The following is a 19,990-nucleotide window of genomic DNA, read 5'->3' as shown; positions in this document are numbered from 1 at the left end:
TGGCCGTGGTGAAGAAGGAGTTGACCAGCTTGTGGCGGTCCTTGCGCGCGGGGTCAGCCAGGCTGGGGGGCACGGGGGCTCTGTGCTTCAGCGACAGCTTCTTGGGAGCTTTAGTTTTCTCATAGGGCTTGTTCTGCCACTGGGATTTCAACATGCTCTGGAAGTGCAGGCTCGTCGGCACATCTGCAGGAGGTACACAACGTGGAATCCAAGTTAATCGTGCAACACACAGCTGTGGTCCCAGTAACCTGCCCCAGTGCCCCCAGTAAGAACAGCCCTCGATGAACATGCAAGCACTGGCAGGAGAACAAAGTTTTCTTTGTCAGAAAACTCCTATGTCTTCACCTCTGTAGCTATCTCATGTGGTGCTACCTCAGATCTGACTTCCAAGAATCGGAGGTATCTCAGCACCAAATCTGGGCTGGAAGAGAGAAATTCAGCCTAAATCCTCAATCTCAAGTCAAGCCAGAAGCCAACCAGGCACTGCAGCATGTTAACCTGCCTGATGTGGCACCTCAACCATGAGAAGTTGTGTGTGACCACACCTGAGAGGCCCCAAGGGCAGGAGGAACTCCTGACTGGAAGCTGAACTTCCGTCCAGCATTTCCCTCCCAATTTCAGGGACTGGAAAGCCCCAGCAGATAGATCCAGGCAGGGAAAGAGGATGGAGCTGGCAGAGCATGGGCTGGAGCTGGCGGGGACTTGGCTCCCTGGAAAAAGCCAGGACAGCTTAATTCAAGTACCGTGGTGGTTAAAGCTCTCCCCCAGCCCCTTGCTAAGGAAGGGCAGTCACAGGGTGATGGCAGTTCTTTGGCCATCACTGCTGGCCTGTGGGAACATGTCCCAGAAAACAGAGAGAGGCCAGGCCAGTCCTTCAGGGATGCTGCCATCCACTGGAGTGGTCAGACTTGGGGAAAATGGCCTCTGCTCTCTGCTCATCTTTCGCTTTCTCCTCCCAGTTCACATCCCACACCATCTGTGCAAGGAGGGGACAGGCTGAAGGGAGGGGAGAAGGGCAGGACAAAACGCTGTCAGCAGAAGTGAGTTCTGTGCCGTTTGGCACTGCCCTGCTGGCAGCAGCATCCCTGCTCCCCCTGCTCCCGGGGAAGCAGTGCAGGGCTCCCAGGGACCGGCAGATGGCAACCACAGTGAGCCCAGCGCTCATCCTCCCTCCAAGGTTATTACATCATCCAAAAATTCCCAGCGAGGAATCAAACCAGAAAAAAACACGAAAAATCTCACACCACCCTGAAAGGAAGGGGACAAAGGGGACAAAGCTCTGGTGGAGCACAAGCGCAGGGGTTAAAGGCTCGCTGGCTGCATCCTGCTTGCCAGGGGAATAAGTGAATAAATGATCTTTTCCTCCTGCAGTGCCTGGCAGTTCTGCCCTTGGCAAACTGCTCTGGAGATCCCGGCTGGCACTGAGACGGCTCAAAGTGAAAGTCAGCACATGCTCACAGCTGTGCCCCGGCCACGAGGAATCCTCAGCGAGCCCTGCCCTGCACCAGCCCAGCAGCACCTGGATTTGTGCTCACAGGCGTGCAGAGACACCTCAGCACACACAAACAGCACCAGGGCAGCGATTTCCCCACCTGAACATGTTACTTGGCTTTGCTGTGTGATAGGAACCACCCCCATCCCAAAAATCAACCCTGAGAGCCAACTGCTTTAAGCATCACTGAATAAATAAAGTTCACCAGCACTGGAAAATGGGTATTCCTGCACAGGTGTTTTAAGCTTTACACAAATTAGTTTTAAATCCAATGTTTTTTAATCTCATGCAGCCAGAACTATCTTCTACCTTGTGAGCCAGCTGCAGGGAGCCCTGAAAATGGGAAGAATATGGGATAATTTGTCTGGTGCCTCTGCTGCAATAGCACCCAACAGGTTGTCTCCCCATTTCCCAGGATATTTGATTTAGCACTACAGAGGATCACAAGTGCTGTGAAATCAGAAAATAAATTCCTGCTTCAGGAGTTCATTAAGTTCCTTGAGCACTCCTGATCAGAGCTGTGTCTTTGGGAGGGGAGGGATCTAGCTAAAAATAGCACCAATTTACTATTTTAGTCTGGTTTAAATATAGTGCTAATGAAAGAGGCCACACTAATTGCTCCCAGACACTCCCTGCATTTCCTACTGTCACATGAAGTTTGTGAAAAGCTGGAATTTAAACCCAAGCACACACATTAGCCCAGTGACTTATCCCAGACCTGACACCTCCATGGGAAGCCAGGTCACAGGTTCCTCCCAGCACGAGAATCCCAGAACAGCTTGGGCAGGGACACCTTCCACTACCCCAGCTTGCTCCAAGACCCGTCCAGCCTGGCCTTGGACACTTCCAAGGATGGAGCAGCCACAGTTTTACACCTCAAGCAGCCATGAACTCCCACCAAGGGAAGGAACCACTTCCCAACTCTCCTGATAAAAGCACCAGTTGAAGAAGACTCTGAACACTACGCTTCCCTTGGGAAAAGTCCCTACAGGAATTTGTGAGTAGCCCATGGTCAGGGCTGGTTAATTATTCCTCTTTTAATGATGATTAACCCTGAAGCTGTAACACAGGAAATTGAGTGTCCTAACAAGAACATCCCTTCTTGCTGAGCCCACCAAACCATGGAAGATCATTTTCAATTCCTCACGAGGTCAAAAGGATTTCCTGCAACAAACCAATCCACAAATAATTTTATACAGATGGATAAACTCATGGATGCGAATATTTCTCAAGTGGCTTAGAGCCCCAAAGACCCCAGAGCCGGGTCCCAGGAAGGACTCCCAGGCACTGCTTGGCTTCCCCTCCGTGAGCGAGGCTGCAGGTCGAGATTCCCAAAACACAGCAGAGCTCAGGTGCAACACTTTCCCAGCCCCTCCTGCTCCAGCCACAGCTCTGATCTCAAAACGCCTGCAGATGAGCAGGTTTGGCTGCACCCAAGCAGATCTGCACCTCCCCTGGAAGGCCCAGGAGGCAGCAGGAGCCGTGCTCACCGTCTGGGAATGACAGGACAGGATGGATGCAGGAGTCCAGCTGCGAGAGGCGCTCCAGCAGCGGGGCGTCGTACTGGATCTCCGGCGTGGCGGAGCTGCGGGTGCCGCACAGGGCGCACGCGGGGTTCACGTCGCAGCTGCAGCGCGCCAGGCTGCCACGGTGCGCCTGGGGACACAGGGGACACGTCAGACACCCCAAAAGCAGCGGTATTCTGTAGTGCTCCTTATACGTATATATATATATACACACACACACATAAATACATGCTGTAATGTATATAAAATATCTAAAATCAAACCTGCATTTTACACATTATACCTACATTTTATTATCAATTAATATACGATAAAGTCAATTTATTTCTATATAATTTATTATATTAAATAGCTGTTATGTGATCTTCATAAATATTGTTATAAAATTATACTATTGTGCATTATATATATGTATAGTATATTCAATGTTAATTATATCTAATATATAATTTAATGTGTATATACATCTATCTATATGCACACATACATCCCCCCCTTTTTTTTCTCTACCTTGTACAGAACCTGTTAATTTAGTCTGGCCTCACGAGAGGATGCTTTCACTTTGCATAAACACAACTGAAAACTGCAACTTACCAGCACAGACAGTTTAACAGCTGCTAAATTTGACTAAAAGTGTTTAATTTTATCTAGGTTGAAACCTCATTTATAAAAACCATGAGGCAGCACAATTCTGCTGTCAGAGAAGGGCCAAAGAAGCCATTTTTAGTTCCAGTGGGTCAGAGCCATCATTATATGCCAGGAGCTGACACTAGCAGGGACATCTACAGAGTGACAAAGGTGGTTCTCAACTTTGTTCCTTAATCCAGGACAGAGTCACAATTCACAGATTTATAGATTTGATACAGACTTCATTTGTGTGAAACCACTGCAAGCAGACACACAACTCCATATAAACCCCATGCAGAGAAAACAACCCCTGATTCCCCACCAAAATGGAAGAATGGATCAAACTGGATCCTGCAGAAGCATGTTCTGAGTCAGAATTATTCAAATAATTTCCATGAATGACTTGAAGGATGGGAGAGAATACCCACAGCAAAGAACACTACATTGGGAAGGGCTGCTTGAAGCAAAGAGCTGGAAACTCACTCCTGGTTACAAGTTAAGAGAAATTATCTAAATAAATCAAATGTAATTCACTGAGGGCAAATGCAAGAAGCAAATGCAGTCCCCAGGGAAGAGGAGGAAGGGGTAACTGAGCAATGACGTAGCTACCTCTGGAAGTTCTGCCCAGAGGATATGGAGGTTGTGATGGATCCAAAAATGAGCATGAATCAGCAGTGCTGTACCACTGCTGGGAACTAATTAATTAATAAAAAATAATAAAGATTAAGCCCACAGGGCTTTCTAACCAGGATGGCTGTGCAAGGAGAGAGGCAATCCTGCCACTCTGCCCACGTGTGAGCTGAAGGGCTGCCCCCAGCTTTGGGCACAAATTCCCATAAATGTTTGCACCGAATTGTGAGGAAAACAATAAAAGCATTACAAGATCAAAACCTCCACAATGCAGGTGCAAAGCTCAATGCACAGCCACTTAGTGCTGGGCAGGGGAGTGGAGGCAACTGGACATGGCATTTCTGGAGCAGGACTTGGCTATGACTCAGCTGTCTCTGGAATGACTGGAGGAGGGCTCAGAAATCCTCTGCTCTCTGGTACTTTCATCCCTGGAACTGCTCTTCTGAACCATCTCTGATTACCAAATGTATTTGATGACAACAACAAAGATCCAGCACAGAATTTACGGCCAATTCTTCAGGCACTGAGTGCACAAGGCAGCACCCACCACAACAAAGTTCAGCAACTTCCAAATCACTGAAGATCTTGCAAGTAATCACTGCAGAGCTCTCCCAGAAATACCCCAGATAAAACTGCAGGTAAGTGATCAGTTAAAGCTGACTCAGCTGAAGAAGAATCTATTTTGCTCCGAAAAATGCTGCTTTTGGAGCTTCTCTATCTGCAGAGTGGAAGCCCCCCAACTCTTGTGGGAAAGTTAGAAGTGGATTTCTGACATTATGGTTCTGCATGCACAAATAAAGACACTTATTTCCTTCATTTCTCACAATTTTCCCTCCAACTGACAGTTTATGGTATTCCTAAGAGAAAATAAAAAGAATTAAACCCGGCCCTTACTCATACAAGCAATAAACTGCATTTCCATTGAATGAATTCTGCATTAGGGAGAGGAGTATAAAAAACAGTAATAATGAGAACAAAACAGGAAGAGACAGGGCATTCATCCCATGTATGCCCAGGCAAACAGCTGTGCTTTTCCTTCGAGCAGCAGCAGTGAGTGCCTGGGGCTTTGCTAATTCCTGTCTCAGAGTTAAGGTTTCCTGATACTTGACTTCTCCTGCTCTGACTGTGCCACACTGACCTACCTGGCCTTGAGTTCACCTCAGGTTGGTTGGCTTAAGAAAACTCACGAGTTCAGCATCTTCTCTCCCCAGCGACAGCTAAGAAAAATCTTCCAACCCGTTACAACCTTCTCCTTCCTTTCTCCTTTGTTTTTCCAACAGCCTTTACAGCCCTGCTGTCCTGCTCTTCCTTCCTGTTGTTTTTTCCATCTTTACAAGAAAAGTAAGAGCAGAGAAGAGCCAACTCACCTTTTTGGAAAGGGGCATGATGGTGCTGGGTCGGACGAGCCGCCGCTTCTTGCAGCTGAGGACGGGGCGGGTGCGAGCGGCCACGCACGTCCCATCCACGGGGACCAGGGACAGCCGCTGCTTCTTGTGGAGGAGCTCCTCGGCCTCCTGGCCATCTCCCTGAGCGTGTTCTGCCAGGCCAGGCTGCAGACTGCCCCAGGGGAGAGGAGAACAAGAAAACCCCAGTTATTGATGCAGCACTTCCAGCAGGTTTGGGGTTCGCACCTGAGCAAACACTCCAAGCTGAGTTTAAAGCTCTGCAGTTCATGGCACAACAGGTTTTATTAAACCAACTCCATTTTTTGCTTTTACTTCAGTCACCTTCCACTGTCCCACGACTGAACCTCTGACAAAATACCTTTGGAACCTCTGAACAAAAAACCAGCACTGAAAGCCACAGAGCAAAAGCCACTCTAGACCTGAACAGCTTTAACCCTAGAATTCAGCTTTCTCCAGAATGAGAGTTTGGGGAATCTTAAGACCAGTGGTTTTCATGAGTCTAAAAGCCAGAGAACATATAATTTCATAGAAAAAATATTTAGCCCTGATGTAAACTTGGCTCTGATGGATATTTGAGATCTCTACCTGTGCCAGCTCCCAGCAGTGACCCCAGAAAGGTGCAGAGTTAACATCAACCTCTCCTAGGCACAAAGGCTGCAGCAGCCCTGGCATCAATACCCCGTGCCCTGAGCAGATCCCAGCGCAGCAGTGCCTCATCTACGGAACCTTTTCATGTCTGTTCTACAAGTGTTTCATTTCTAAAAATGCAAAACATTAAAGCCCTGTGGTCTAAGGCTGTGCAGTTCAAAGGCTACAGGGATACAAAGGGCTCTGTTACAGCCTGCAGTGTTCCAGCTGCAGCCATGGGCTCCTTGATCTGCTCGCATTACATCGGTGCAGGATCCATCCCTCCCTCCCTCCCTCCTTCCCTTTTCCCCTTTCTTTTCCCCGGCCTCCTCAAGGCACTGAACAAGTGCAATGTTTTTCAAGGGTTTTCAAGCGGTTCAACCCTGTAGCATCAGGGAATGTCTTTCACTTGTTTTCATTTACCCACTTTGAGACTTTGTCAACAAAAGCAGCCTGAAGAAATAAAGAATTTAGGAAGTTTTACTCCCCAACTCAGTGGGATTCCTCTGTAACTCCAATAAAGTGGGTCAGTGGTTACACATAATTTCATGAGCAGGGCATTAGTACCTTTGAATCACACAGTTTGCAGATGTATTAAAACTACTCATAAAGAAACAAGTTTTGCCCATGCTCAGTGCACAGCTGCCTGCAGGGCTTGTTCATGTAAACACAGCTCTGTTTAATTCCATTTTCAGCAAAACAATGCAGCAGAAAACCTCAAGCAAGCAATCTCCTCCAAAATGTTTCCAGGCATGATCTACCACTGTACTTTTTTGTAAAAAGACCCCATCTGTACCATTACCAACCCAGTCACAACCCAGTTTCAGCCTGGTTTCCAATGGGACATTGCAAAGATCATAAAAACAAACTCTTCTAGAATATCCAAGAGCTTACGTGTTAATAACTCCATTGACAGGTCTTGGTGCTCCACAGGGCTTGGTGGGATGGGATTCAGGAGTATTTGCAGCAGAAATACCCAAGCTTTCTAGGGGCTGGGATCCAGACACACTCTAAGGAAGGGTGAGAAAAATACAAATAAATAAAAGTTTCTTAAATAGCCACAATTATTATTACTGGGTTCTAGTTGAGGATTCTGTACTGCAGCCATGGATTTCCACACAGGTTCAAACCAGGGTTCAGAAGTCACTGCATGAACAAGAGACCAGGGACATAAGGAGATCTTAGGGACAGCAAGAGGATGGATACATGGCAGCTCTTTCATTCCAAGATCCAAAGGACTTTAATTCCCCTCAGGCAACCAGGAGCATGAAAGGCTCAGGGTTTTAAGGAGATTTTAGCATTTTGTCTCCATGGTGCAAACAAGTTCATCACCACCTGTAAACCTCTGCAGTCTCTCCTGCAGTTTGGTTTCTGTTCTGAGCCATGTGGTTGAAAGCTCCTGCCGAAGCACTCTGGGGGAAAACGGAGGGAGGGAGAGGGGAACTGACTTGCAAAACTGAATTTGCATTTTAACTTACTACCTGTGCAAACAGAGTCCAAACAGTATTTTAGGGAGTGTTTTAAATGAGTGTGAACCCAGGCTGTGGAGCTGGGAGGGGAGCAGGGCGAGTCTGTAACGCTCCAAGTGCTGCATAAACACAAAGCTGGAAACACCTTTTTGGTAGAGCAAAGTGAGTAAAATCCGAGTTAAAAACACTGTGCTCCCCAATCCCTTCTGTCTGAGGTCTGAAACACAAACCCCTGGCTCTAAAGGGAGCAGCAGGATTGCCACCAAGCCTCCAAGGACACACTGGCTTTGTACCTCCCACCAGTGACATTCCTGCTCCCCATCCTGGTGCAGCCCACCAGTGCATCCATACCTCCGGCATTCATCACCTTCAGCCCCTCCCGGGCAGTCCCCTGGTTTTGGTGTCAGCCATGCTCCTCCCCGGGGTTAAACTTTATTTCTTCCTTCGTGCGGCACTTCCTACACTCCCTGCCCTGTCTCTCACTGGGGTTCCCCCTTTGAGCACACACAGTGGTGATGTGGCTCAAGTACCAAGAAAAAAGGGAAAAGCCGAGCTCTGAAATCACGCAGATGGTCAGCCAAGGCCCCTGCTTGGCCCGGACTCCATCCCCAACACACAACCTGGATTGTGGTGATTAAATCTTCCCGGCAAACACCCCCAACTCAATAAACACAAAACCAGGCCATGGCAGTGTTGGATTAACGGTTTCCAGAGGAGGAGACACCTGAGTCACCCAGGGAAGGGCAATTTCAACGACTCAGACAACTTCTGCCTGGGCCTGTTTGAGGAACTCCGCAGGGGTTTTTGCACTTCTGCTAAAAGAGCTGTTTCTCCTATGGAGGAGCAAAGACAGGATGAGACCATCTCTGCCCCACAGAGAGATGGAAGAGCAAGATCAGATCACACCTGAGACATCAGGTAAACTCAGCAGCCCAGCCAGGTGAACTCATGCAGGAGCTGAACACATTCCCTCTGCTTTCCAGAGGCTTGGCAAGGCTGAGCTCCACGTGACACCCGCCAGAGGCAGCCCTGGTGCAGCAGGGCGGGTACTCATGACTCATGGCTCTTTTGAAATCCTTTATGTTCTTCTACAGAAAGGGTCTTAAAGGAGGAACTTCTTCTTCAAGAGCTTGCTCTGTCTTGGTGGTTCAAGATAGGAACAGAGGGGCTCAGCTGCTTCCTGTGGAGAAGCTGGGAGCATCAATCCAACGTGCATTTATCAGGAGCAGCCCAGGCTCCCTTTATCACCCTGAGGTGGGTGTACCCGCACACGAGCACAGCCAACACCTCCTGTGCTCTCACTCTCACGCCAGCCCCTGGAACACTTCCCAAAGCTGTGCTGTCCTCCAGGGCTGCCTGGGCAGCCAGGCTGGCATCCAGAGCAGCTTCCACAGCACCAGGATCACAGCCCTGCTCCTGACCGAGCTCTTCTTTGTGCTTTGGATCTGCAAGTCCAGGTCCTTAGAATCCCTGGAAATCTTGGGGAGTGAAGATTCACTTGTAGCACATCTGCTGTTGCACATCAGGGCAGCAAAACAGCTGCATGTGGACAGGCAGTCATGAGACAACACCAGGAATGTCCCCTGTATTCCCAAAAAGCCCTAACAAAAGGAGGCAGGTTCAGACCTTCACCTATTACTAGAAATATTTAATTAGGGGGCAATATCAAGTGCAGCCCCTGACTAGACAAGCAATCCAAGGAACCAAAATCAACAGCCAAGTAATGCCTTCAGGGCTTCATGTCATTTCCACCTTCAGACCAAAATATTTTTTCACCTACTGAGCTTCCATTTCCCAGAAGATATTCCCAGGCCTTATTTGCAAAGCCCTTCCCTCTACTGGTGATAGGATTAGTTCCTCCTGGGGATTATCAGCCCCATCCCACGTAGGAAGCCGGTGCCCAAGGACACGGGTCCGGCCAAAGGAGGCACTCACGAGAGGAGATCCAGGGGAGCTGGGGATGAGACAGGATGGATTCCTCCCTTTGCTCCACGTTGTACACGTGTCTCTTACTCTGCCAGTTCGGGGGGAGAAGGCCTGGAGGGTGCCAAAATGATAAGCACCCCTCCAGGAAAGGCCCAAGAGATCCCTTTCCAGTAAGAGCCCCCACAGCACGGGAACGTCTCTGGGTAATCTCTGGCTCGGAGCAGATCAGGGCTCTGACTCAACACCCCGCCCTAATGAGCAGCCCTAATTAAGCACAAACCCAGGGGTGACACTTCCAGCCCTGTCACAGAGAGGCTGGGAGTGTGCAGTGATGTGGGAGTCCCTGGGGAAGGGGAACAAACACCTTTCCAGGAGCAGGCCAAGAAGGCACACAATGCTGCAGGAGTGGCCACAACAAAGCGCCACGTAGAACCTGCAGAAGTTTCAGGGACCACCCTTCTCCTCCTGCTCAGCACAACTTGCAAACCCTCCATTTTAATACATTGATGCATCCCCCAGGATCCAAAGCAATCACAGGCAGGATGAACAGTACAATCAAGCCTTCAGTCTGTGCCCTACATTTCTGCATTAAATAATAAATACCTGGCACTCTGCACAGTTTCCAGTGCATCTCGCTGCAATTATTAGTGCCCTTTCCAAGGGGGAATGCTCAGGCAGATATTAAATAGCCACATCTTTAGCAGCCTTTGCTAATCATGCTGCTCTCAGTTTGAGGTACTTTTTTTGCTGGAGGGAAAGGATTAGTTAGGATTTTAAAGCTTCACAAAATGCTAATGCATATTACAAAGGTGCCTCCAGGAACTCTGTTCTAAAAAGTGTTTAAAAATCCCTTTGTTTATTACCCCAAAACAACGCAGGAGGGGATGAGCTGCAGACCAAGATCAGTGATTCCCACCTGGAGTCATAGCGAGGAGCTGCTCCATGAGGCCAGTCCCATTCCCATGGTTTGAGCATCCCTCTGCCCCCAGCTTCAGGGATGAGCCTTCCCTCCCCAAAACTGGTGCAGGTGAAGCACCTGGACCAGTCATTCCCACACTGGCACTCACCAGCCGGTCGGCCCCAGGCTCCAGCTTAACTTCAGCTCTAACGGGACGGGATGGATCATCTACTGCAGGGTCAGGGGGCGACGCTTCACCAAGAACTATCAGCCCCTGGAAGAGAGAACAGGAATTAACTGCACAGGGAGAGCGCACACCCACCGTCCCCACAGCCCATGCTGCACAGCAGGCAGGCCCTGCATTCCCACCACGGCTTCCTGACGTGATGCCAAACCCAGTCCCCCGCTGGCTGGCCTTCCCTGACACCCCAGCTGAACTCAGGGAGGGAAGGACAGAGCTGGAGCAGCTCACAGGCCTCTGAACCGCTGCCTGTGCCACCTGCCAGCCCTGCCCTCCTCCCCCGTGCCAGCCAAGGCAGAGGAGCTTCCTGCAGGAGCACAGAGCAGCAGCAGCTGCCCTTGGAACTCACCAGTCCTGCACTGTGAACTCACCACCACAGACAAGCAACAATCCTGAGCAGGTGACAAAATCTACCAACTTGCTACTCTGAGATTTCCCCCTGCCCCCCAAGAGGAGAGGAAAGAAAGACATTGCTATGAACTTAGCACAGTGGCTGAGCACTGTTTTATCAGGTTTAACATATGCTGTCCTGTTCCTGTTTAACTGAGCTTAACCTAAAGGCAGGACTGCTTTGCTCTCAGAACAAGGCAAAGTGAAATAAAAACACTGTAATTATGCATATTTTGGGCTATATTATAACAAAGGAGGGCAAAATGTACAAGGGATTAGGGAGTTGGTGAAACCTACAGGCTACGAACACAGCCCAGGACAAAGACAAGCCCCAGTGAGCAGCATTTGGTCAAACAAGTAACTGTGAAGGGGCTGCTCAGATCAGGAACAGGCAGATCAGTCAGCTGAAAACAATTCTGGAGGTTGCACAGTGTGTCACAGCAAAGTGAGCCTGTAGGGAACCTGGGCACGTTATCTGGAGAGAGGACAGAGCCACAAGGCTTCCCTCAACAGCCTGCTATTTTTAAGTGCCTGCAAACAGGGTATTTTACAACCAGCTTCGAGCACACGCTCCCTGATTTGGTGTTTTCCTCCACTTCTCACCAGGCTCCCACTGAGCTGATCCGGATGTGCTGAGAGCACAATTCCTGCTGAGGCTCCCAGGCAGCAGTTTACCCTCAAAACACAGGGTTATTTTTGACTGCCTCGTCCTTCCCTTGCTTTGATCTGACACAGCAATGTGTCTTTCTTGAAGGGTACACTGGGACATAAACTCTAACATATAAAGGTAATTAAACCAAAAAAGAATGAAATCAAATTTCTTTGAACTTTAGAACTCTGAATTCCTGCAGCAGCTACATTTTAACCTCCTTACGGCCCAATAAGCTGGAGTTAACTTATATTGATAGAAAAAACAAGGTGTTCCCAAATTCTTTAACTGTTTTCCTTGTACAATTTGAAGCCAAATCCATTCCAACAAGCTCATGTGTTACTGAAACACGGGCTTGTCTCTAGTCTCCTATTCTTGTTCCAAGCACTTTTAAGACAGTCTCTAATTTTCACTGGTGCAAACAGAATCTGTTTTACAACCATCCCAGAGCTCAATGACATCAAGATAATGACAGCTGGGTGCAAGAGTAATCTCCAGCAAGCCTCATCAGAGGTGGGGTATGTGATACTCGTGGTTGTTTTTTTCTTCTTCAGGCAGAACAGCCGCTACCCAAAACACTCAAGTTCTGAACGCCCCTGCACCTTAAGCAACATGTTTTATCTTAAATTGATGTACTGGGCTATCACAGTTGAGTTTTGGTTTGAACAAATCAAAGAGGATGATCCTAGTGGCCAGAACCTCCTTTCAGACCTTGTGGCTATGTTATAAAAACACAGGGATGTTTCTGACCATTACCATGCCGCTTCATGAGCCTGTCAAGTTGCCATCACCTGGTGAACGCCCTGAACCTTCCACATCATTACATGAGTTTTCTTGTTTCTTCCATTACTTAACTTTTAGCATATAAATGCTCAGCTATTCTGTATTTTGTACTTAAAACCACGCTGCACCGTCAGCTTTAAGACAGAAGGAGGATGATTCTTTCTGAAGAATCATTCACTTGCCCACTTCCCAGAAGCCTTCTGCCCTAATCTCAGTAATGGATTCTGCTCACAAGCCGTGCTCTTCCACCTACTCATTTAGAGCCCTCACTCACTCAATTAAGCCTGTTTTTTCTGCACAGCTGCATCAAAGTCCAGTCTCCCTCCCCTGCTTTCTACCCCCTGGAAGCCTCTCCCCACCACCCCCAGAGCAGCACTTGGGAAAGGCGTTTGCCAGACTGAATTCCTGAGGATCTCTCAGTTGATGCAATACCAGGAACCTTCTTGCCACAAACTCCAGACATTCCTTCCTCCAAGGCCTGACATTTAGATGTGCATGCCTGAACAAGTCTCCGTAACAATCCCTTCCTCATCCCTTCTCTGCTCACCCCCATTCTCCCACCATCTGAGAGCAATGCTAAAAAAAATTTACTTCCACAGAGAAAGGTCAGCACAAAAAAATGATCTTTTTTTACGGAACAGGCTCAATTTTAAGCCTGTTGAGATAGCATCTGAACTAACTTCCTCCACAGGCCACTCCCTTTCCCACTAAATCTCAGTTGTTTTTATCCCCATCTTCAGCTATTCCCAAAAAGAAAGAATAGGAAGGTTTAAAAAAAAATATTAAAGAGAAAGGCTTGAGTGATGGGGAACAGTATTACACATGCAACAGCACCAGCTGTGCTCAGCACCAAAGCCTGACTCTGAAGCAAGGTATCGCTCCCTTCGCGTTATCATACTGAACCAGGGACAGGAATTACACTCAGCCCATGCCAAACTGCATTACAATTAGTCACAGCTTTGCAATCTGCTCTGGGAGAGAGGCAGGAGGGAAGAAGCATCAGACTTCACATCCACACTCTCCAGTGTCAGAGGGAGCCATCAGGAGGCAGAGCAGAAGCATGGTGCCCAAAGGCCTCCTGCCCTCTCTGGCTCCATCCTGCCCCATCCCTGCCCCATCCCTGCTCAATTCCTGCCCCATCCTGCTCCATCACACTCCATCCTGCTCCATCTTGCCCCATCCTGTCCCCCCTGCCCCTCACCTTGTTGGCTCTGATCTGCTTGTAGATGTCCGTCTGCTGCCGGATGCGGTACTCCAGGTCCGACACGTGGGCTTGGAGCCAGTTCCAGCGGCTGACGATGGCGGCACGGTCTGCTGCCCACCTCCACTCTGCCCTCCGCCTCCTGCAAGGCACACAGCAGTATTCTCAGTGTGATTTTCATTACACAGGCCACAGAAATCCAAGGAGAACTGACAGACAGATCAAAAGCTGCATCCTGGATGGCAGGACTGATACCATCTCACCCCTGCTAATAATTATCAAGGAAATTACAGATGTGCTGCAAGGGCCGTGTCTCTGCAGAGCAATATTCCAACATCTGCTGGCACCCAGTGACTGAAGTCTTCAAAAAAAGTCTCTGGCATCGGTCCCCAAATCCACCTGAACGCAGCTCACACCACGTGGCCACAATTAAACCCCAGTGACAAGTTTCACAACCACTACTGCCGGGTGGAGAGGACCAACACGGCCAACTTAGCACAAGCTGCTCCCCTGCAATGGCGTGCTGCACAGGACAGAGCAGCCAACAGCAAAGCAAACCTGATTTCTGCATCTGATGGATGGACCAAGCAAATAAAGAATCCAGGAAATAACATCATCTGTCATCAAAACACCCTCAATCCCTACTGCTGCACTCCAGGGCGGACAGGAACACAGAGATGGTAAGGAATCGGATAAATCCACAGCTCCACTCTCCACGTTAAAAGCCACAGTATCATGAAAACATACCCTAAGCATACTGATTCCTGTGGATAAATATTAAGGCTTCCGAGAAAGGAAGAAACCCTGACATGGTGTGGAAACAAAGCATCAGCAGAAAGTGCTGACAAATCCAGTGTTTCTGCACAAAGCCTTTGCCACATCTGGATGCTTAGCAATTAAGAAATTAATCACAAAATAATTCCCTTTGCCCTTCTCTCCCCCTCCTTCTGTGTAGGAATTTTGAACCAGCCAAAGCATGTGGGGCAGGGGAGCCACAGCAATGTCCAGATGTTTCCTCCAAAATCAAACCAGAAAGTCTTCTGCTGAGATTAACCCATTTCAGAGCTGAAACCAGCCACGACAGCAGAAGCAGCACGTGGTAAATGAGGCTCTGTACTGAGGCAGCCCCAGCTGCAGAGATGGGAAGGACCAGAAATCATCAAGTTCTTCAAAAAATCTGCACCTCTTGGGCCTCTGCCCTGATTTAGGCATAACTGCTACCAAATGCACTTGCCTAAAAATGAAACAAATACAAAAAAGTCCCAGGGTTATTACAAGTTTCAAATCAACTAATAGAAATACCCTGAAAAGAAGGAGTTGCTGCTTCAAACTGCAAGTGAAACACCTGCATTTAGAACAAGAAACATTATCCATATTCCTGCTGGACCTCTGGCTGTCCCTGCAGAACCAATGTAGATGAGGCCACGTTCCCACAAAACAGGCAACAGCACCCACTGCCTTCTGCCCTCCCAGCCTTCTCCAAAACACAGGAGTTCGGGTCCTTCCCTCTGGAATACTGCCCCGTGTAAAACCAGATTTCAGCAGTCTGCTCTTTGGGGAGCCACAGAGCCCTGGGAATTTTTAGAAGTAAGTTTTAGAATCAAATGCTGCTGAGAGTACATCTGAAGTGCCAATTCCCTAAGTTTGCCTCTCCCAACATTACAAAGCACCTCTGCCTGCTGGAACACTGGTCTGTGCTGATAAATACAGCCTATTCTTTCACTCAGATTACAAAGAAACTGAGATTAAGTATGAAAAGAATAGTTCTCAATCCATTTAGTTTTTTAAGTAACATGGCAGCACAAGCAGCAGCAGACCTGCTCCTCACCTTAAAATCAGGACACATCCTACCCAAGAAAAACCCACTGGATCTGAACCAAAAATAACTCAAGAAAGTGAAACACGGTAATGTACACTTCATCCTCTGACACCCTGCGGCAGCAGTGGAGGAGGGGAAGAACAGAATGATGGCTCAGCCACACTTTCCAAAACAGCACCAGCGTAGCGTTTCTATATTTAGAGCTGAGCCTTTCCCAGTTCGGTCCCACCCTTCCCTGCGAAGTGCTGGCAGCAACATCATGGGATGGATGTTCCCTCATGGGATCAGCTCTGGGACAAGGACCTACGGATATTCCTCAGCTTTAATGCCTCCACAAGCTTTTTGTGAAAATGATTCTCTTCTCGTCTAGCATCAGAAAGGAGCAACCATGCCCAACACAGAGTGATGTCCTGCAGTGACTACTGGGGATCTGAAACCTCCACTCGCTCCGGGGGAGAGGAAAACCCTCCCCTTTCTTTCTAAACCTGAAGAGAGTCTACCAGGAAAATGGAGAGGGACTTTTCACAAGGGCATGGAGCGACAGGACAAGGGGGAATGGCTTCATCGTGACAGAGGGAAGGGTTAGATTGGATATTGGGAAGAAATTCCTCCCTGTGAGGGTGGTTATGCCCTGACACAGGGATCACTTAGCTCCATCCCCTGCCATGGGCAGGGACACCTTCCACTGTCCCAGGTTGCTCCAAGCCCTGTCCAGCCTGGCCTGGGACACTTGCAGAGATCCAGGGGCAGCCACAGCTGCCCTGGGCACCCCTTGGGCAGGATTTCTTCCCAATAGCCAATCTCAGTCTCAGTTTCAAGTCCTTCCGTCAGCCCATCCACCCACCAGTCCATGCTGCTTTCTGCTGAGTCCGTGCAGCTGAATTCCAACCAGGCAGACAGAGACAGCCCCAACAAACGGAGGGTATTAGAGATTAGCAGACTTATTTTTCACCAGGAGACTGCCCTAGTAAAGGCCCAGCTGCAAAGTGAGCAGAGCAGACACACCAGCTGCTGCTAAAGCAGCGTGGTAATGACATGGAGCAGCACAGAAAAACGGAGCTAGAACTGATTTCAGATCGGGGAGTTACCGGCTGGAGGGGAGCTACCTTATCAGATCCACTTCTAGGAATCAGCAGAATGAATGAGAAACAGCCACTGGGGTCTGGAGGGAGATTGTTTCTGCCACTCCAAGCACTTGAGCAAACCCAAGCCATCTTGATGTTAAATGAGGAATAACAGGTCATGCTGGAAGAAAGAGTCGATGCCAGAAGAGAGAGAAACACAACACAGAAACACTGAGAAGCTCTGCAGGCAGCCAAGCAGGCTGGGAGCTAGAACAGCCATGGGAGGGGTTCACTGGGAACCAGAGAATGCCTCTGGCACTGATGCCAGGAGGCGGCACAGCCCAGGGCACCCAGCAGCTCCCAGAGCCCAGACGCTCACAGATTAATGCCACAAAATGAGGCAATAGGCTCCAGCTTTCCAGGCACTTTCCATATGGCTCCCCTCCTCCACTCTGCGTATTCCCAGGGGCTTTGCTGTCCCCTGGAATGCAGTCACCTTCCAGTGCTGTATCGACTCTCCTCTTTCCTGCACAGCTTTGGACAGCAGAAATCACATGAGAGTGATTCAAAGCTCTGGGGTTTGAGACTTACCTCCAGGGACACCCAGCTCAGCCCCCCTCACCTTCCAGAGGCAAACTGGGAATGTTTCAGCCCTCTCACAGAGGAGCATCACCGTGGCACTGGGACAGACCCCAGAAGGTGCAGGATGGGACTTTTCTTCAGTAAGACAACCAATTCAGTTGCTATTTTCCACTTTGCTTCTGTCCCTGTATATTCTTCACATTCATTCTTCAGCTCACCAAGCTTTTATCCTATTGTTGTTGTTATTATTATTATTATTATTATTATTATTATTATTATTATTATTATTATTATTATTATTATTATTATGGATCAATGCAAAACCAGATCAGTGTGCAGAGCAAGAGTTAAAGCTCTGCCAAACCCACTCTCATGATGACTCTGAGGGAGGAAGAGAAAACCCCACAAGGCTCGAGAACAATCTCATTAGCTGATCGTAACATTTCTGCCTGCAAAGAAGCCAAAGTGAACAATTTGTTCAGCTGAACACCCGCCCCCACCCCTGGACAGAACCATCAGCTTTGAAGGGCTCTTTATTCCCAGCATGTGCTCGGCACTCTGCTGAATCTCCTTCCAACCTCCCCTCGACTCATTCATTCCCATATTCACACAAACCCAGGACCTCCACAGGCTGGGAGTAAAGACTTATTTCCACTGAAAAGCCCCCACTGCTCAGGCAAAACTTGGGAGCACAAATCCTAAAGCATGAGCAGGGCTCCTGCCCCAAGAGAGAAGCGCCTGTTTCTCAGCAGTAAACTAGAAGTCACCGCTGTATTTAGCTGCCGTTTTTAGCTCAGAGCAGCAGTGCTGGCTGTGGATCAGCACCCGCAGCACCTGCAGGGACTGTGCCACCAGCCCTTGCTCCCCGCGGGCTCTGGCCCCTGCAGGGATGGAGTTCCATCCTGAGCAGAGCAGCTCCAGAGCACTGTCCGAGGCTGGCCAGGATGGACTCAGAGGGCTTTTCTGTGAAGGTGAAACTCCTCAGCCCCAGGTGCTACAGAGGCTGGTGACACAGCATCCCATCCCTAACTAACACCCTCGGGGTCAGGATCCTGCCGGAGCACCAAGGGTGACTCACGGGACACTGCGTCACTCCTGCCTGTGCTGGCCTTCCAGCCCATCCACCATCCCTGTGCAAACCTGGAACCTTGAGAGAACAGCAGCAGCTCCCACCAGGGCTTGCCAAGGGCAGAACACCGTCTCAGAAGTGCTTCTGCACTGTTTCAAACCCAAGCACCCCAGATCTTTACAGCAGGACATTTGTGCACTGCCCCAAGCACTTACTCAGCTGACTGTCCAAAAAACAGCCATTCCCAGCTCTAGCTGCTCTTGAGCCCTCAGCAGCAACAATTGTTCTGTGACAATAGCCAAAAATGAGGATTTTATTCTTCTAGCTATGCCAGTGTGAGTACTTTGGGCCGCGTCTGAACCCTGCTTAGCACCCACGGACAAAGGTGTGAGAAGGGGAACGTGGGGGGAGCAAGGCGCAGGACAGGAGGCTGGATCAGAAGTGTGGTCACCACAAGCTGCCTGTTACAGCCAAAAAAGAAAACCAACTCTCCAGAGACTCAGCAGAGCAGTCAGCTGAAAAATACCATGTTTTAAGGAAATTTATTGGACCCATTTTTTAGTAGAGTTCTCCACACGCTTGTGAGCACTGAGGCAAGCAGAGCAGAGCAGCCTGAACTGTCTGTGTACAGATTCTGCCTGATCACCATCACTCCAGAAATTAAGGCAGTTTCTTAGTCCCTTGCAGCTAAATCCAGGAATAAGAAGATGACACTACACAAGGCACCAAAGTTTGCTCCGACTACATTCAGTTCATTGGGAATTTTTCCCTTAAAGCCCTGGTTAAGATGCCATTCTCAACATTACAAACTATGAACCAAGAATGCCCACTTTTCCCTCAAAATGCCTAAAATACAATTGCTCAAGCTTACAACAAACATGTTCCAGGAGCACATCCTTCTTTCTGCTGAGTAAGGACCTTTATCAATATTGTAATTTTGCTTATAGCAGCTTCCCAGCAGGTCTGGGTTGCACAGGAGAATCATTACCTTTCTTAGACCCAGATTTTTCACTAGCAGTTAAAATTCTTCTGCAAGAAAGCATGAAGTGGCAGAAGCACAAAGCAAATGGAAATTGTGTTCTTTGTTTTTTTTCTCCTCTTCACATTAAAGGTGGGATCTCACCAAGAGATTTATAACTTTCTTCTGGCAAACTCAAGAGCTGAGGGCTGGTGCCTCCTGTTCACTAGGAGGATACAGCAAGCAATGACAGGGGTTTGACATCTTCCCTAACACATCATGAGCACAACCAGCAACAATCACAAGCCATACTCTGGAATACTGCACTTCTATCCTAAAGCTCTGCTTGCTGCCAAATCAAAGCCCCAGCAGAGCAAACCAGCCATTCCCAGCTCCTGTGTCCCTGCAGCACCATGAGATCACCTCACTTGGCAGCATGGCATGATGTGACTTTCTGGATTGCTGGAAAACAAGCTTCCCTAAGAATAACGCAGTTAAAACATCAAAGAAGAGAAGGAAGGGGGTGTTCAGTGTTCTAAGCTCTGCAAACAAAACTGAGAGCACAACAGAGAGGAGACAATTACAGCACAGAGTAAACTGTTTGAGAAGTTATTACACTTGTTCCACAGCAAA

At 48.7% G+C, this 19,990-nt stretch overlaps 1 protein-coding gene across 5 annotated transcripts in view; it reads right to left on the bottom strand.

Moving 5' to 3' along the window:
- Positions 1-19,990, bottom strand: part of KANSL1 (KAT8 regulatory NSL complex subunit 1) — a 76,471-nt gene that overhangs the window by 7,878 nt on the left and 48,603 nt on the right. For all 5 annotated transcript variants that reach the window (XM_030256082.4, XM_041721459.2, XM_072919155.1 and 2 more), the window contains 6 exons: positions 13,866-14,007; positions 10,771-10,875; positions 7,203-7,318; positions 5,643-5,832; positions 2,983-3,148; positions 1-183 (listed from right to left, as the gene is read on the bottom strand). In XM_030256082.4, coding sequence (XP_030111942.4) covers positions 1-183; positions 2,983-3,148; positions 5,643-5,832; positions 7,203-7,318; positions 10,771-10,875; positions 13,866-14,007 — 902 coding nt within the window. The remainder of the gene's footprint in view (positions 184-2,982; positions 3,149-5,642; positions 5,833-7,202; positions 7,319-10,770; positions 10,876-13,865; positions 14,008-19,990) is intronic.

The sequence above is a fragment of the Taeniopygia guttata genome, chromosome 27 (assembly GCF_048771995.1).
Source record: "Taeniopygia guttata chromosome 27, bTaeGut7.mat, whole genome shotgun sequence".
Classification (NCBI taxonomy): domain Eukaryota; kingdom Metazoa; phylum Chordata; class Aves; order Passeriformes; family Estrildidae; genus Taeniopygia; species Taeniopygia guttata.
This window is presented reverse-complemented; position numbering and strand designations above follow the sequence as displayed.